At 48.1% G+C, this 16732-nt stretch overlaps 1 protein-coding gene across 1 annotated transcript in view; it reads left to right on the top strand.

The window, feature by feature from the left end:
- The window catches only part of FAH (fumarylacetoacetate hydrolase), a 64268-nt gene that overhangs the window by 29176 nt on the left and 18360 nt on the right, over positions 1-16732 (top strand). Inside the window, exons 5-8 of the mRNA XM_089661165.1 lie at positions 4385-4475; positions 7516-7613; positions 7744-7796; positions 14078-14177. Of these exons, the coding sequence (XP_089517291.1) occupies positions 4385-4475; positions 7516-7613; positions 7744-7796; positions 14078-14177 (342 nt within the window). The remainder of the gene's footprint in view (positions 1-4384; positions 4476-7515; positions 7614-7743; positions 7797-14077; positions 14178-16732) is intronic.

The raw sequence follows: 16732 nt of genomic DNA, 5'->3' as shown, positions 1-16732 counted from the left end.
CGCTACGTACAGATTGCAGGACTCAGGGGTGCGCTACGTACAGATTGCAGGACTCAGGGGTGCGCTACGTACAGATTGCAGGACACAGGAGTGCGCTACGTACAGATTGCAGGACTCAGGGGTGCGCTACGTATTGATTGCAGGGTTCAGGAGTGCAATACATACAGATTGCAGGACTCAGGAGTGAGCTATGTACAGATTGCAGGACTCAGGGGTGCGCTACGTACAGATTGCAGGACTCAGGAGTGCGCTATGTACAGATTGCAGGACTCAGGAGTGCGCTATGTACAGATTGCAGGGTTCAGGAGTGCGCGACATACAGATTGCAGGACTCATCAGTGAGCTATGTACAGACTGCAGGACTCAGGAGTGCGCTACGTACAGATTGCAGGACTCAAGAGTGCGCGACATACAGATTGCAGGACTCATCAGTGAGCTATGTACAGACTGCAGGACTCAGGAGTGCGCTACGTACAGATTGCAGGACTCAGGAGTGCGCTACGTACAGACTGCAGGACTCAGGAGTGCACTACATACAGATTGCAGGACTCAGGGGTGCGCTACATACAGATTGCAGGACTCAGGGGTGCGCTACATACAGATTGCAGGACTCAGGGGTGCGCTACATACAGATTGCAGGACTCAGGGGTGCGCTACATACAGATTGCAGGACTCAGGGGTGCGCTACGTACAGATTGCAGGACTCAGGAGTGCGCTACGTACAGATTGCAGGACTCAGGAGTGCGCTACATACAGATTGCAGGACTCAGGAGTGCGCTACTTACAGAGTGCAGGATTCATTAGTGCGCTACTTACAGAGTGCAGGATTCATCAGTGCACTACGTATAGATTGCAGGGTTCAGGAGTGCGCTATGTAAAGATTGCAGGACTCAGGAGTGCGCTACATACAGATTGCAGGAGTCAGGAGTGTGCTAGGTACAGATTGCAGGGTTCAGGAGTGCGCTATGTAAAGATTGCAGGACTCAGGAGTGCGCTACATACAGATTGCAGGAGTCAGGAGTGTGCTAGGTACAGATTGCAGGACTCAGGAGTGCGCTATGTACAGATTGCAGGACTCGGGTCAGCTACGTACAGATTGCAGGACTCAGGGGTGCGCTACGTACAGATTGCAGGACTCAGGGGTCAGCTACGTACAGATTGCAGGACTCAGGGGTGCGCTACGTACAGATTGCAGGACTCAGGGGTCAGCTACGTACAGATTGCAGGACTCAGGGGTCAGCTACGTACAGATTGCAGGACTCAGGGGTGCGCTAGGTACAGATTGCAGGACTCAGGAGTGCGCTACGTACAGATTGCAGGACTCAGGAGTGCGCTACGTACAGATTGCAGGACTCAGGGGTCAGCTACGTACAGATTGCAGGACTCAGGGGTCACCTACGTACAGATTGCAGGACTCAGGGGTGCGCTACATACAGATTGCAGGACTCAGGAGTGCGCTACTTACAGAGTGCAGGATTCATTAGTGCGCTACTTACAGAGTGCAGGATTCATCAGTGCACTACGTATAGATTGCAGGGTTCAGGAGTGCGCTATGTAAAGATTGCAGGACTCAGGAGTGCGCTACATACAGATTGCAGGAGTCAGGAGTGTGCTAGGTACAGATTGCAGGACTCAGGGGTGCGCTACGTACAGATTGCAGGACTCAGGAGTGCGCTACGTAGAGATTGCAGGACTCAGGGGTGCGCTACGTACAGATTGCAGGACTCAGGAGTGCGCTACGTACAGATTGCAGGACTCAGGAGTGCGCTACGTACAGATTGCAGGACTCAGGGGTGCGCTACGTACAGATTGCAGGACTCAGGGGTGCGATACGTACAGATTGCAGGACTCAGGGGTGCGCTACGTACAGATTGCAGGACTCAGGAGTGCGCTACGTACAGATTGCAGGACTCAGGAGTGTGCTACGTATTGATTGCAGGGTTCAGGAGTGCAATACATACAGATTGCAGGACTCAGGAGTGCGCTATGTACAGATTGCAGGACTCAGGAGTGCGCTCCATACAGATTGCAGGACTCAGGGGTGCACTACGTACAGATTGCAGGACTCAGGAGTGCGCTATGTACAGATTGCAGGACTCAGGGGTGCGCTACGTACAGATTGCAGGACTCAGGAGTGCGCTACGTACAGATTGCAGGACTCAGGGGTGCGCTACGTACAGATTGCAGGACTCAGGGGTGCGCTACGTACTGATTGCAGGGTTCAGGAGTGCAATACATACAGATTGCGGGACTCAGGAGTGCGCTACGTACAGATTGCAGGACTCAGGGGTGCGCTACGTACAGATTGCAGGACTCAGGGGTGCGCTACGTACAGATTGCAGGACACAGGAGTGCGCTACGTACAGATTGCAGGACTCAGGGGTGCGCTACGTATTGATTGCAGGGTTCAGGAGTGCAATACATACAGATTGCAGGACTCAGGAGTGAGCTATGTACAGATTGCAGGACTCAGGGGTGCGCTACGTACAGATTGCAGGACTCAGGAGTGCGCTATGTACAGATTGCAGGACTCAGGAGTGCGCTATGTACAGATTGCAGGACTCAGGAGTGCGCGACATACAGATTGCAGGACTCATCAGTGAGCTATGTACAGACTGCAGGACTCAGGAGTGCGCTACGTACAGATTGCAGGACTCAGGAGTGCGCTACGTATAGATTGCAGGACTCAGGAGTGCACTACATACAGATTGCAGGACTCAGGGGTGCGCTACATACAGATTGCAGGACTCAGGGGTGCGCTACATACAGATTGCAGGACTCAGGGGTGCGCTACATACAGATTGCAGGACTCAGGGGTGCGCTACATACAGATTGCAGGACTCAGGGGTGCGCTACGTACAGATTGCAGGACTCAGGGGTGCGCTACGTACAGATTGCAGGACTCAGGAGTGCGCTACGTACAGATTGCAGGACTCAGGAGTGCGCTACATACAGATTGCAGGACTCAGGAGTGCGCTACTTACAGAGTGCAGGATTCATTAGTGCGCTACTTACAGAGTGCAGGATTCATCAGTGCACTACGTATAGATTGCAGGGTTCAGGAGTGCGCTATGTAAAGATTGCAGGACTCAGGAGTGCGCTACATACAGATTGCAGGAGTCAGGAGTGTGCTAGGTACAGATTGCAGGGTTCAGGAGTGCGCTATGTAAAGATTGCAGGACTCAGGAGTGCGCTACATACAGATTGCAGGAGTCAGGAGTGTGCTAGGTACAGATTGCAGGACTCAGGAGTGCGCTATGTACAGATTGCAGGACTCGGGTCAGCTACGTACAGATTGCAGGACTCAGGGGTGCGCTACGTACAGATTGCAGGACTCAGGGGTCAGCTACGTACAGATTGCAGGACTCAGGGGTGCGCTACGTACAGATTGCAGGACTCAGGGGTCAGCTACGTACAGATTGCAGGACTCAGGGGTCAGCTACGTACAGATTGCAGGACTCAGGAGTGTGCTACGTATTGATTGCAGGGTTCAGGAGTGCAATACATACAGATTGCAGGACTCAGGAGTGCGCTATGTACAGATTGCAGGACTCAGGAGTGCGCTCCATACAGATTGCAGGACTCAGGGGTGCACTACGTACAGATTGCAGGACTCAGGGGTGCGCTACGTACAGATTGCAGGACTCAGGGGTCAGCTACGTACAGATTGCAGGACTCAGGGGTCAGCTACGTACAGATTGCAGGACTCAGGGGTGCGCTAGGTACAGATTGCAGGACTCAGGAGTGCGCTACGTACAGATTGCAGGACTCAGGAGTGCGCTACGTACAGATTGCAGGACTCAGGAGTGCGCTACGTACAGATTGCAGGACTCAGGGGTCAGCTACGTACAGATTGCAGGACTCAGGGGTCACCTACGTACAGATTGCAGGACTCAGGGGTGCGCTAGGTACAGATTGCAGGACTCAGGAGTGCGCTACATACAGGGTGCAAAGCTGAAGAGTTCGCTATTGTAATTTGGAAATTCTGATTTATCCGAATCACTGAATACCAAAACTTTTGTCCGAATTTTGAACCGAACATTTCTAACATAAACCTTGTTGGAAATTCCCGTCTTATATATTGAATAAACAGTAAATTCTGACATCAGAATCTGCAGGTTATACTGCCTATAAATACTGACTGGCCAATCAAATTGTCCCATCAACCATGGTAAGCAGCGTCCTCCATCTTGGCACACCCAGGACACTTTTTCTTTATTATTTCGAACAGAATTTGGCTTCTTTTTTGCTGTAATTATCAGGAAAATGTTGGGTTACTTTCTCTGCACTCACACTATGGGAGTTGCCTGGATTCCTGTTGGTTGTTTTCTCCAGCCGTTACCTATGAACACGCGGCATTACCCCGGCTTTGTTTTGGTTGTAGGAGATTACACGGACTTCTATTCCTCCAGGGACCACGCCACCAATGTGGGGACAATGTTCAGAGGGAAGGACAATGCTCTGATGCCCAACTGGTGAGTGCAGGTGAACCTTCCTACATGTATGTCCAGTTATAGGTGAACCTTCCTACATGTATGTCCAGTTATAGGTGAACCTTCCTACATGTTTGTCCAGTTATAGGTGAACCTTCCTACATGTTTGTCCAGTTATAGGTGAACCTTCCTACATGTATGTCCAGTTATAGGTGAACCTTCCTACATATTTGTCCAGTTATAGGTGAACCTTCCTACATGTATGTCCAGTTATAGGTGAACCTTCCTACATGTTTGTCCAATTATAGGTGAACGTTCCTACATGTTAGTCCAGTTGTAGGTGAGCCTTCCTACATGTATGTCCAGTTATAGGTGAGCCTTCCTACATGTATGTCCAGTTATAGGTGAACCTTCCTACATGTTAGTCCAGTTATAGGTGAACCTTCCTACATGTATGTTCAGTTATAGGGGAACCTTCCTACATGTATGTCCTGTTATAGGTAAACATTCCTACATGTATGTCCAGTTATAGGTAAACCTTCCTACATGTATGTTCAGTTATAGGGGAACCTTCCTACATGTATGTCCTGTTATAGGTAAACCTTCCTACATGTATGTCCAGTTATCGGTGAACCTTCCTACATGTATGTCCAGTTATAGGTGAACCTTCCTACATATTTGTCCAGTTGTAGGTGAGCCTTCCTACATGTATGTCCAGTTATAGGTGAACCTTCCTACATGTTAGTCCAGTTGTAGGGTAGCCTTCCTACATGTATGTCTAGTTATAGGTGAACCTTCCTACATGTTTGTCCAGTTATAGGTGGACCTTCATCTATGTTTGTTCAGTTGTAGTGAGGAACAGAAGTATTTGAACACCCTGCGATTTTGCAAGTTCTCCCACTTAGAAATCATGTAGGTGCATTCCCACTCTGAGAGACAGAATTAAAAAAAAAAATTCAGGAGATCACATTGTATGATTTGTAAAGAATGTATTTGTCTCGCACGGCTGAACAGAAGTATTTGAACCCCTGAGAAGATCCGTGTTAATATTTGGTACAGAAGCCTTTGTCTGCAATTACAGAGGTCAGACGTTTCCTGTAGTCCTTGGCCAGGTTTGCACTGCAACAGGGATTTTGGCCGACTCCTCCACACTGATCTCCTCTGGATCTGTCAGGTTTCGGGGCTGTCGCTGAGCAACACGGAGTTTCAGCTCCCTCCAAAGATGTTCTATTGGATTTAGGTGTGGAGACTGGCTAGGCCACTCCAGAACCTCGATATGCTTCTTACGGAGCCACTCCTTGGTTCTCCTGGCTGTGTGCTTCGGGTCGTTGTCATGTTGGAAGACCCAGCCACGACCCATCTTCAATGCTCTGACTGAGGGAAGGAGGTTGTTGCTGAAAATCTCACAATAAATGGCCCCATTCATCCTCTCCTTAATACAGTGCAGATGTCCTGTTCCCTTCGCAGAAAAGCACCCCCAAAGCATGATGTTACCACCCCCATGCTTCACAGTAGGGATGGTGTTCTTGGGATGCAACTCATCCTTCTTTTTCCTCCAAACACGACGAGTGACGTTTAGACCAAAAAGTTATACTTTGGTCTCCTCTGACCACATGACTTTCTCCCATGCCTCCTCTGCATCATCCAGATGGTCATTGGCAACCTTCAGACGGGCCTGGACATGTGATGACTGGAGCAGGGGAACCTTCAGACGGGCCTGGACATGTGATGACTGGAGCAGGGGAACCTTCAGACGGGCCTGGACATGTGATGACTGGAGCAGGGGAACCTTCAGACGGGCCTGGACATGTGATGACTGGAGCAGGGGAACCTTCAGACGGGCCTGGACATGTGATGACTGGAGCAGGGGAACCTTCAGACGGGCCTGGACATGTGATGACTGGAGCAGGGGAACCTTCCGTGCAATGCATGATTGGAAACCATGACGGCGTAGTGTTCTACCGACAGTGACCTGTGAAACTGTGGTCCCAGCTCTCTTCATGCCATTGACCAGCTCCTCCCTTGTAGTTCTGGGCTGATTCCTCACCTTTCTTCTCATCAGTGATACCCCACGAGGTGACATCTTGCATGGAGCCCCAGTCCGAGGGAGACTGACAGTCGTCTTTAGCCTCTTCCATTGTCTAACAATTGCTCCAACAGTTGATCTATTTTCACCAAGCTGCTTGGCAATTGCCCCGTAGCCCTTTCCAGCCTTGTGGAGGTCCACAATTTTGTCTCTGGTGTCTTTTGACAGCTCTTTAGTCTTGCCCATGGTAGTAGTTGGCGTGTGACTGACTGTGGGGTGGACAGGTGTCTTTAAAGAGCTCAGACAGGTGCTACTAAGTGAGATGAATGAGTGGAGTAGAGGTGGACTTTATAAAGGCGCAGTAACAGGTCTTTGAAAGCCAGAATTCTTGCTGTTTCTTAGGTGTTCAAATACTTCTGTTCAGCCGTGCGAGACAAATACATTCTTTACAAATCATACAATGTGATCTCCTGAATTCTGTCCTCAGAGTGGGAATCCCCTGCAATGTGAATGTCAGATCCTCCATGATGGAGAAGTGGGAGAACTTGCAAAATCGCAGGGGGTTCAAATACTTCTGTTCCTCACTGTATTTATAAAAATTTAGCAAAAAATAATGATAAATGATGAAAAATATTGAAAAAAGTATAATGGAAGAATTATATATATAATGAAAAAAAAAATAATAAAGGTAATGCATTGCATGCTGGACATCCCCACTTCATCACGTTGACGTCGACGCTGCGCTCCAGGTTGGACTCCGGACGCCATCTTTGTCTTTCACAAATGCCAGCCGGCTTCCAGTCACACATCCCGAGTCTCCTCCAGCACTGACCACGGTGCACACATGGAGGACGCTGCCTTGTCCCTCAGTTTTATCACACATGACAAAGCCTTTGTTTCCTTCATCATGTGAGCGGTTCTTATTATGTTGCTAAATAAATGTACATATTACACTTAGAGGCGCGTTTTCTCCTTCTTTATCCTCATCTAGAGCCTGCTACGGCCACAAGAGCTTTCCTGAGTGTTTTATGGGTTGTACCTGTTTATCTTTCACAGGTTGCACCTTCCGGTTGGCTATCATGGACGGGCGTCTTCCGTCGTGGTATCAGGGTCTCCAATTCGCAGACCAAAGGGGCAAATTCGGCCAAGTGATGGTAAATGCCAGTTCATGTCTGTTGAGATCTTTTCTGTGATTTGTGACGTCCATCATGGCGCTCGCCCGTGTTGTGTATGAATGGCGGATCCCATGTTCCTTCACTGATAGGAAATCAATTCTTATTTCAGACAAACCTCCGATATTTGAGGCCAGCAAACTCCTGGATATCGAGCTGGAAATGGTGAGAAATGTTTGCAGTTTTTTCAAAATGATTTATTACAGATTAATTCTAGAGTGCAGTGCAATCACGACAGTTCCTGTCAGGGTCTGCCGCGGCGTCTCGCCCGGCGCGTGCGCAGTCCCGGCAGCTCGCGCCGGGATACGGGCACTAGGTCCCGGCCGGCCGTGGCTGAGGGAGACTCGCGCATGCGCAGTAGGCGCCGCGAGTCCACGCTGGGCGGCCAATGACAGCGCAGGGCGCGGTATTTAAAGATGCCCTGCGCTGTCACAGATCGCCGCAAGGTCTCTGCCTGTACCTGAGTTCCTGTATCTGTACTATTGTTGACCCGGATTGCCCTGACTACGCTGCCTTCTCCTGCTTTTGACCCAGATTGCTCTGACTACGCTGCCTTCTCCTGTCCTGACCCCCAGCTTGTTTTAACCTCTCTGCGGACTGACCATTCCTATACTGACCCTGCGTGTGACCTGATTATCCTTTGCCCGCCGTTTCTGTACCTTGCTGCCCGCCTAGGTGACAACTGGCTAGTTTGACTACGATCCGTCCATCCATCCATCCATCCTGCCTGGGCCTGCCGGCCTCCTCGCATCTGGCTCTCCTCCTGTATCCATCCCCGGAGGTTCCCTCTGCCACGGGTGGGATTGCTCGGAGGTCGTGACCTGGTCCTGGTCTGCTTCAAGTCCATCCCCACCATCAGGGGCCCTGGTGAACACGCAGACCGGGACTTAGACTCCACGCTCTGGGTATTCCTGACCAGTGGGCTGCCAGAGGCGCCTGGCGGATCCGTAACAGTTCCAATCCCAAGGAGCTTACAATCTAAGGTCCCTATTTCACATATACAGTGCATGCTGGGGCCAGACTAGACAGGAGCCATTTCACCTACCAGGAGATTGTTGGAGTGGGGAAGGAAACCCATTGCAAGACCAGGGACACCATGAAAACTCTATGTAGATGGTAATCTGGTTGGGATTTCAACCGATGACTCCAATGCTGCACAACAGAAGTAGGGCCGGGACAAGGGGTGGGCAGGAGGGGCAGCTGCCCCGGGCACAGGGGACAGAGAATAATCACAGGGCAGTAAACTCATTCTACAACATGCATTAACAGTAGGGGGCGCAATTCCGCATCCTTACCCTGGGCACTAGGCAAACCTGTCCTGGTACTCATCAGAAGTCACCGTACTTTCAAAATGTGGAGACATTCCCAGAGGTTACTATTAAAGGACAGGTCCACCTTTTAAAAAAAAAAAAAAAAAAATATTCCACATGCAGTATTTTTGCTTTTATTAATTTTTTGCAAACAAGCCTGCAAAGCTTTTCAACCATGACCAGTGGATCACGGACACAATGCCAGGCTCCTACAGATTTTTTTGTTGTGCCCCACCTTCATGTACGTTTTGTGTCTTGTATCATTTTTCAGTAGTTGGTTGTGGGCCACTACAACCTGTTTACAAATGTGATTTTGGTATCTTCTTCTGTCCTCCCCTCCTGTTTAAGTGCTTACTACTTTAGTCATAGCTAGATTCTTCCCACTCCTTCCGTGTTCCCTGAGTAAGTATTCGTTATTCACGGAGATGGAGCTCAGGGAAGTCATTGTCTTCTTACACTTCAAAAGACTGGAAAAACATCCTCCGTACTGTAATTAGCTGAAGTTAAATTGCATTGGATTCAGCTTCTGTGGCTTATTGAAGAGTTAAGCTGCCTGTGGATGGTGCTAAGTTAGCAGGTGGCCATACTCCCACATGGAAGAAAAATATATTTGATATATGTTTAAAAAATACTCTTCCCAAACATATTGACATATATTTGAAATACAATTGTGGCCATATTCAATATATTTAAAAATATATTTAAATACATATATATATATATGTGTGTGTGTGTGTGTATACACAGGTTTGTCTGAAATATTTGAAAAATATTTTTCATATATTTTGTAATATATGAAAAACGCATTTCAACATGCAGTGTGTGTGTGTATATATATATATATGTATACTGCATACTGAGATGCGTTTTTTAGATATTACAAAATATATGAAAGATATTTTTAAAAATATATATATTTTTTAAATATATTCTTAAAAAATGTTTTACCATATAAAAAAAGTCATTTTAACATATATTTTTACGTATATTTGTAAATGCATTCCAAAAATGTAGATTATTTTTAAAGACATACAGTATATTTGAAAATGTATTTTTTTAAATATTTTTCATATATTTTGTAATAAAAACGCATTTCAACATACAGTATATATATATATAATTTTTTTGTTTAATATATTGAATACGGCCAAAATTGTAGTATTTCAAATATATGTCAATATATTTGGGAAGAATATTTTTAAACTATATTTAAAATATATTTTTCTTCCATGTGGGCTGTCTGGACAGACTGGGTCTTGGGAGGTGTCATTGCATTTTCAAGGGACATTTGAAACAGAATACTGTTCCTCCGGCTCTAAGCCAAGGTATAGACTTTTATTTGGGGAGCTGAGGGAAGTGTCGGTGGACTACAAGTGCGATAATGACCAGAATGTGTTCTATTGCTAAGTACAAGTTCATCTGCCAAGGTAGGCAGACGGGACTTGTAGTTCATGCATTCACGGGTCATGGATTTCAAATCTGACAGCTGTTGTGTGGCAGAGGAACCCCCACGCACTGTTGGGGGGGGGCTGCTTAGCACCTTGTTACACCCGAAGTATCACAAAATATATATACAATATACACATACGCAAGCTATACAGTGGGGCAAAAAAGTATTTAGTCAGCCACCAATTGTGCAAGTTATGTTTGGGATCATTGTCATGTTGGAAGACCCAGCCACGTTTCATCTTCAATGCCCTTGCTGATGGAAGGAGGTTTGCACTCAAAATCTCACGATACATGGCCCCATTCATTCTGTCCTGTACATGGATCAGTCGTCCTGGTCCCTTTGCGGAGAAACAGCCCCAAAGCATGATGTTGCCACCCCCATGCTTCACAGTAGGTATGGTGTTCTTTGGATGCAACTCAGCATTCTCTCTCCTCCAAACACGATGAGTTGTGTTTCTACCAAACAGTTCTATTTTGGTTTCATCTGACCATATGACATTCTCCAAATCCTCTTCTGTATCATCCAAATGCTCTCTAGCAAACTTCAGACGGGCCCCGGACATGTACTGGCTTAAGCAGGGGGACACGTCTGGCACTGCAGGATCTGAGTCCCTGGCGGCGTAGTGTGTTACTGATGGTAGCCTTTGTTACATTGGTCCCAGCTCTCTGCAGGTCATTCACTAGGTCCCCCCGTGTGGTCCTGGGATTTTTGCTCACCGTTCTTGTGATCATTTTGACCCCACGGGGGGAGATCTTGCGTGGAGCCCCAGATGGAGGGAGATTATCAGTGGTATGTCTTCCATTTTCTAATTATTGCTCCCACAGTTGATTTGTTCACACCAAGCTGCTTGCCTATTGCAGATTCAGTCTTCCCAGCCTGGTGCAGGTCTACAATTTTGTTTCTGGTGTCCTTCGACAGCTCTTTGGTCTTCACCATAGTGGAGTTTGGAGTGTGACTGTTTGAGGTTGTGGACAGGTGTCTTTTATACTGATAACAAGTTCAAACCGGTGCCATTGATACAGGTAATGAGTGCAGGACAGAGGAGCCTCTTAAAGAAGAAGGTCCAGGTCTGTGAGAGCCAGAAATCTTGCTTGTCTGTAGGTGACCAAATACTTATTTTCCACCATAATTTGCAAATAAATTCTTTCCAGATCAGCCAATGTGATTGTCTGGATTTGTTTTCTCATTTTGTCTCTCATAGTTGAGGTCTCCCTATGATGCCAATTACAGGCCTCTCTCATCTTTGTAAGTGGGAGAACTTGCACAATTGGTGGTGACTAAATACTTTTTTGCCCCACTGTATATCCTCCATAGCTAAATGAGCATGGATGGACAATGTATGTAGGTATACACTAAATGTTTAATTACATTGGCTCTTCCTGGTGATGGAGTCTTCTTCCTTTTACCCAAGATCTCTCCAGATTGCTCCTTGCTTTGAGTCCTTCAAAAACTGCCAGTGCTACCTACTTTGTTCAGCACACGGCTGTGTTCAGGTCCCCTGTTCCCTCCCCCTACTTCCCATCAACATCATTTCCTGCCATGAGCTTCATGAACCAGTCCAACAAGTTAATTAGCATGTGAAAAGGGGAAGTCCAGCTTCTACCCATATTTATGCTACAAAAGTCACTAAAATAGCCATAGCAACACACATGGTCTTACCGGTGGAGTTGGCCCTTAGCTATGGAACAGATGAATTCTTTTCTGGCAATATAAGTTATCTCCGTCTGTAGTCCTTTGATCATTTGTTACCGGCTGATAATAATTTGGGGGCGTCTCATTAGAAGAAATAAAACATTCAGGCGCCCGACATATTTCCATTTTATCTTGCAAATTTCAGTACTGATGGACAGACAGAACTTCTCGGACTTGTGTCATTCATGGCTGTATGTCTGATGGAGTCATTATGTCGGTCCTGGATATTATATTGTGGATATATATTATATTACAGAGAAAGACACTCGTCTTCACAGCTTGTTTTCCTTGTGGTAATACACCCCTCCCCCCCATAAAAATGTCAATCTTATTGATGTTGCTTCCATAAAATGGCTATTTAGAAGCCAAAGAGAATTGTCTCGTTTTCTGATTTTCAGAAGAATACAAATGGCCCTACCAATAAAAATACTGCACAGCTTGAGCTAAAGTGATTGTAAACCATGCTCCTAATGAGACCACGGATGGTGTCCTGGGGGATTTCCTCCCAGATCTGGACCAGGGCATCACTGAGCTCCTGAATAGTTGGAGGTGCTACCTGGTGGTGTCGGATGGACTGGAACATGACATCCCAGAGGTGTTCTATTATATTTAGGTCAGGCGAATGTGGGGGCCATTCAATGGTATCAACTCCTTCATCCTCCAGGAACTACCTGCATACTCTCGCCAGATGAGGCCAGGTATTGTCCTGCACCAGGAGGAACCAAGGACCCACTGCACCAGGAGGAACCCAGGACCCACTGCACCAGGAGGAACCCAGGACCCACTGCGCCAGGAGGAACCAAGGACCCACTGCACCAGGAGGAACCCAGGACCCACTGCGCCAGGGGGGAACCCAGGACCCACTGCACCAGCAGGAACCCAGGACCCACCGCACCAGGAGGAACCCAGGACCCACCGCACCAGGAGGAACCCAGGACCCACTGTACCAGCGTAGGGTCTGACTAGGGGTCCAAAGATTTCATCCTGATACCTAATGGCAGTCAGGGTGCCATTGTCTAGCCTGTAGAGGTCTGTGCGTCCCTCCATGGATATGCCACCCCAGACCATCACTGACCCACCACCATAACGGTCATACTGAACGATGTTACAGGCAGCAGAACGTTCTCCGCGGCTTCTCCAGACCCTTTCACGTCTGTCACATGTGCTCAGGGGGAACCTGCTCTCATCTGTGAAAAGCACAGGACGCCAGTGGTGGACCTGCCAATTCTGGGGTTCAATGGCAAATGCCAATCGAGCTCTATGGTGCCGGGCAGTGAGCACAGGGCCCACTAGAGGATGTCGGGCCCTCAGGCCACCCTCATCAAGTCTGTTTCTGATTGTTTGGTCAGAGACATTCACACCAGTGGCCTGCTGGAGGTCATTTTGTAGGGCTCTGGCAGGGCTCATCCTGTTCCTCCTTGCACAAAGCAGCAGATACCGGTCCTGCTGATGGGTTAAGGACCTTCTACGACCCTGTCCAGCCCTCCTAGAGGAACTGCCTGTCTCCTGGAATCTCCTCCATGCTCTTGAGACTGTGCTGGGAGACACAGCAAACCTTCTGGCAATGGTACATATTGATGTGCCATCCTGGAGGAGTTGATATGCCTGTGCAACCTCTGTAGGGTCCAGGTATGGCCTCATGCTACCAGTAGTGACACTGACCCGAGCCAAATGCAAAACTAGTGAAAGACAGTCAGAAAAGATGAGTAGGGAAAAATGTCAGTGGCCACCTGTAAAACCATTCCTGTTTTGGGGGTCGTCTCATTGTTGCCCATCTAGTGCACCTGTTATTAATTTCATTACCACCAAAGCAGCTGAAACTGATGAACAACCCCCTCTGCTACTTACCTGACCAGATCCATATCCCAGGAGGTTCATTGACGTGATGCTAGACTCGGATTACAGTCTTCTTTTCATTTTTTTGAGTGGTGTATTCTACTGTACACTTTCATTAATTTCATACATAAACTGACAGTGTGTTTCTGTTGTGCCAGGCTTTCTTTGTGGGCCCCGGGAACAATTTAGGAGAACCAATTCCCATCCAGAGAGCCGATGAGCACATTTTTGGCATGGTACTGATGAACGACTGGAGCGGTAAGACTGCTGGGAGCTTTAATGATTCCCATTAATTAGAGACGTATTATTTCCTGCATCAAAGGTGACATCGGGGTAAATCACTAGTCTCAGCCTGTCTGGTGACAACCAGGGATCCTAACAGCTGCCGAAATAAAACTGCTGCTGCAGAAATCACAGGGGTCTGCCTGACACTCACTGTTCAAGTGAAACTGTAGACTGCACTGATCATCCTCTCCTCCCCTGTAGGGGGAGCTCTTCACCCAGAGTATGTCCGCCATTCCCGACACGCAGCACCCCTCTGTATAAGGACATAGCTAGTCACTGTATATATAGCCAGTGGTGTATTTCAGTTTTGTGCTGCCCTAGGCAACAAACCCCCCCCCCCCGGAGAGACCCTGACACCGACCAACACCCCCCCCCAAAGAGAGCCTGACATTTACCAACACCCCCCCCCTAGAAGAGAGCCTGACATTGACCAACAACACCCGACATGAGAGAGCCTTCCACTACCACCACCCTCCATACACTGGCAACCCCCCCCCCCCACCCTGGCAAGAGAGAAGACACTCACCTTCACAGCTCCGGACATCCCCGGGAACAAGAGTTGGGCTCTGCATACACCATCAAGCAGCCTCTCTCAGATCCCACCTGGTCCTCATACTGGGTGTGTCCCTTTTTCCATCCCTTTTTTTGGGGAGGGGGGGCGCCGTCCCTCTCAAAATGCCGCTTCCCCCCTGAAAAATGCTTCCCTGGGCAAATCCCTTGTTTACCTTGTGGTAAATATGCCCCTGCATTGACCTCCTCATCTGGAATTTCAGCTGGTGTGCAGTGGGTGAAGCAAAGTAATATTAGCCCTTTCGGGGGGCGGAGCTGCCCCCCTGAAAAATGCCGCCCTAGGCAAATGCCTTGTTTGCCTTGTGGTAAATATGCCCCTGTATATAGCGAGGCATTGACTGGCAGAATGGCAGAAGTAGTCAGGGGGCTCCAGGGTATGCTGAAAAAAAATTTACTTTTTGTCTTCTTAGAACCTTAACCACTTTCCCTCCAGAGGATCCCCCCCTCCCTTCCTGACCGGGCCATTTTTTGCGATACGGCGCTGCGTTACTTTAACTGACAATTGTGTGGTCATGCAACGCCGCACCCAACTTAAATGTATTTAATCGCCTGTCCGTTTTTTGTGCTATAAACAAAAATGCCGACAATTTTGAGAAGAATATTTTTGAGTTTTTGCTATTAACCTCTTAATGCCGGCGCCTCCCGGCCCTTTCAGGGGTTTCAAACACCGAGAGGTGGGGCGGGGCTTTAGGGTCATGTGACCGTCGTTGATAATCGGAAAAGGTCCCGATTGCAAGGGGAGATCAGGACCTTTCCTTGAGACACTCTCGGATCCCACCCTTCTTCAGTCCCTTTTTCCAGGAGGCAGCGCTGTCCCCCTGAAAAATGCCGCCCTGTGGTAAATACGCCCCTGGTTCTGGGTCCCGATCATCACCACGGGACCCGGGGCTCCTGGTGAGACCCCGATCTCTGTGCTGGGAACACGCTGTGCGGCACACTCCCAGCACAAAGACACATACACATATATGAAGCCCCACGGAGAAAAGCCCAATCCATTGGGGCCACATTTATGTGTACACTCGGCTCCAAGGGGTTAATAATTTCTGTACTGGGTCCTGCAGCCTGGAGGCTTTGTAGAGTTTTGAGTGGGCCAAAACTTCCATTCCTAGGACCACCTCTTACCTGGTAGCCAGACCCAATTATTATTCTCAGCTGTTCACAGACCTTTATATATGTGATCTGACTGATGCTCAGGACTCTCACTCCATAATTAAAGCTCCATTCACACTTGCGTGACTCCAAAGCTGCGCGATTTCCAGTGCGACTTTGGAGTGTGACTTTGATGCGACTTCAAGAGCGACGGTGATCCGACTTTACACTCTCTGGATCAAAGTGGTGCAGGCAACTTTTCAAACACGCTGCGACTTTAAGTCACACTGATTTTAACGGGTGCCATTGTAAAGAATGGGCTGCGACTTGTCGTGCGACTGACAATTTGCACAAGTGTGAACAAAGCCGCAAGGGCAGAAGTTTTTTTTAATATATTCTGAATATATGTTGCTACATTGTATTTAATTCCAGGTGATATCAAAAAGTTACAAAACTAGTTTTGTAACACGCCAACAGATGGCAGCACAAAGCTGCATGCACAGTCACAGGGAGCACCAAACTTCATAAGTCAGTGTGCCAAAATACATTGTCCTGTGTACATCGGGAGCTGTGCAATTGGTGCTATTCTGGCCACGTGCGTTATCATATCTATTTCATCATGCATGGCAAGTTAGAACAAAAATCAAAGGAAAAATTCCTTGTGGAACCGGGCAAATCTGCCACAGAGACGTCTGACAGGATTCAGCAAGCTTACAGTAATGCAGCAATGAGTCGTTCCAGGTGTTCTGAGCGGCACGTGCGCTTCAAGAGCAGAAGAACATCACCGGAAGATGTCGAGAGATCAGGGAGACCTTCAACAATCTCAACCCCTAAAAATGAAGAACATCACCGGAAGATGTCGAGAGATC

The sequence above is a fragment of the Staurois parvus genome, unplaced genomic scaffold, assembly GCF_062004578.1.
Source record: "Staurois parvus isolate SC_StPar_1 unplaced genomic scaffold, SC_StPar_1.0 ptg001319l, whole genome shotgun sequence".
NCBI classification, from domain to species: domain Eukaryota; kingdom Metazoa; phylum Chordata; class Amphibia; order Anura; family Ranidae; genus Staurois; species Staurois parvus.
Note: the sequence above shows the minus strand (reverse complement) of the source record. Positions and strands in the feature narration are given on the sequence as shown.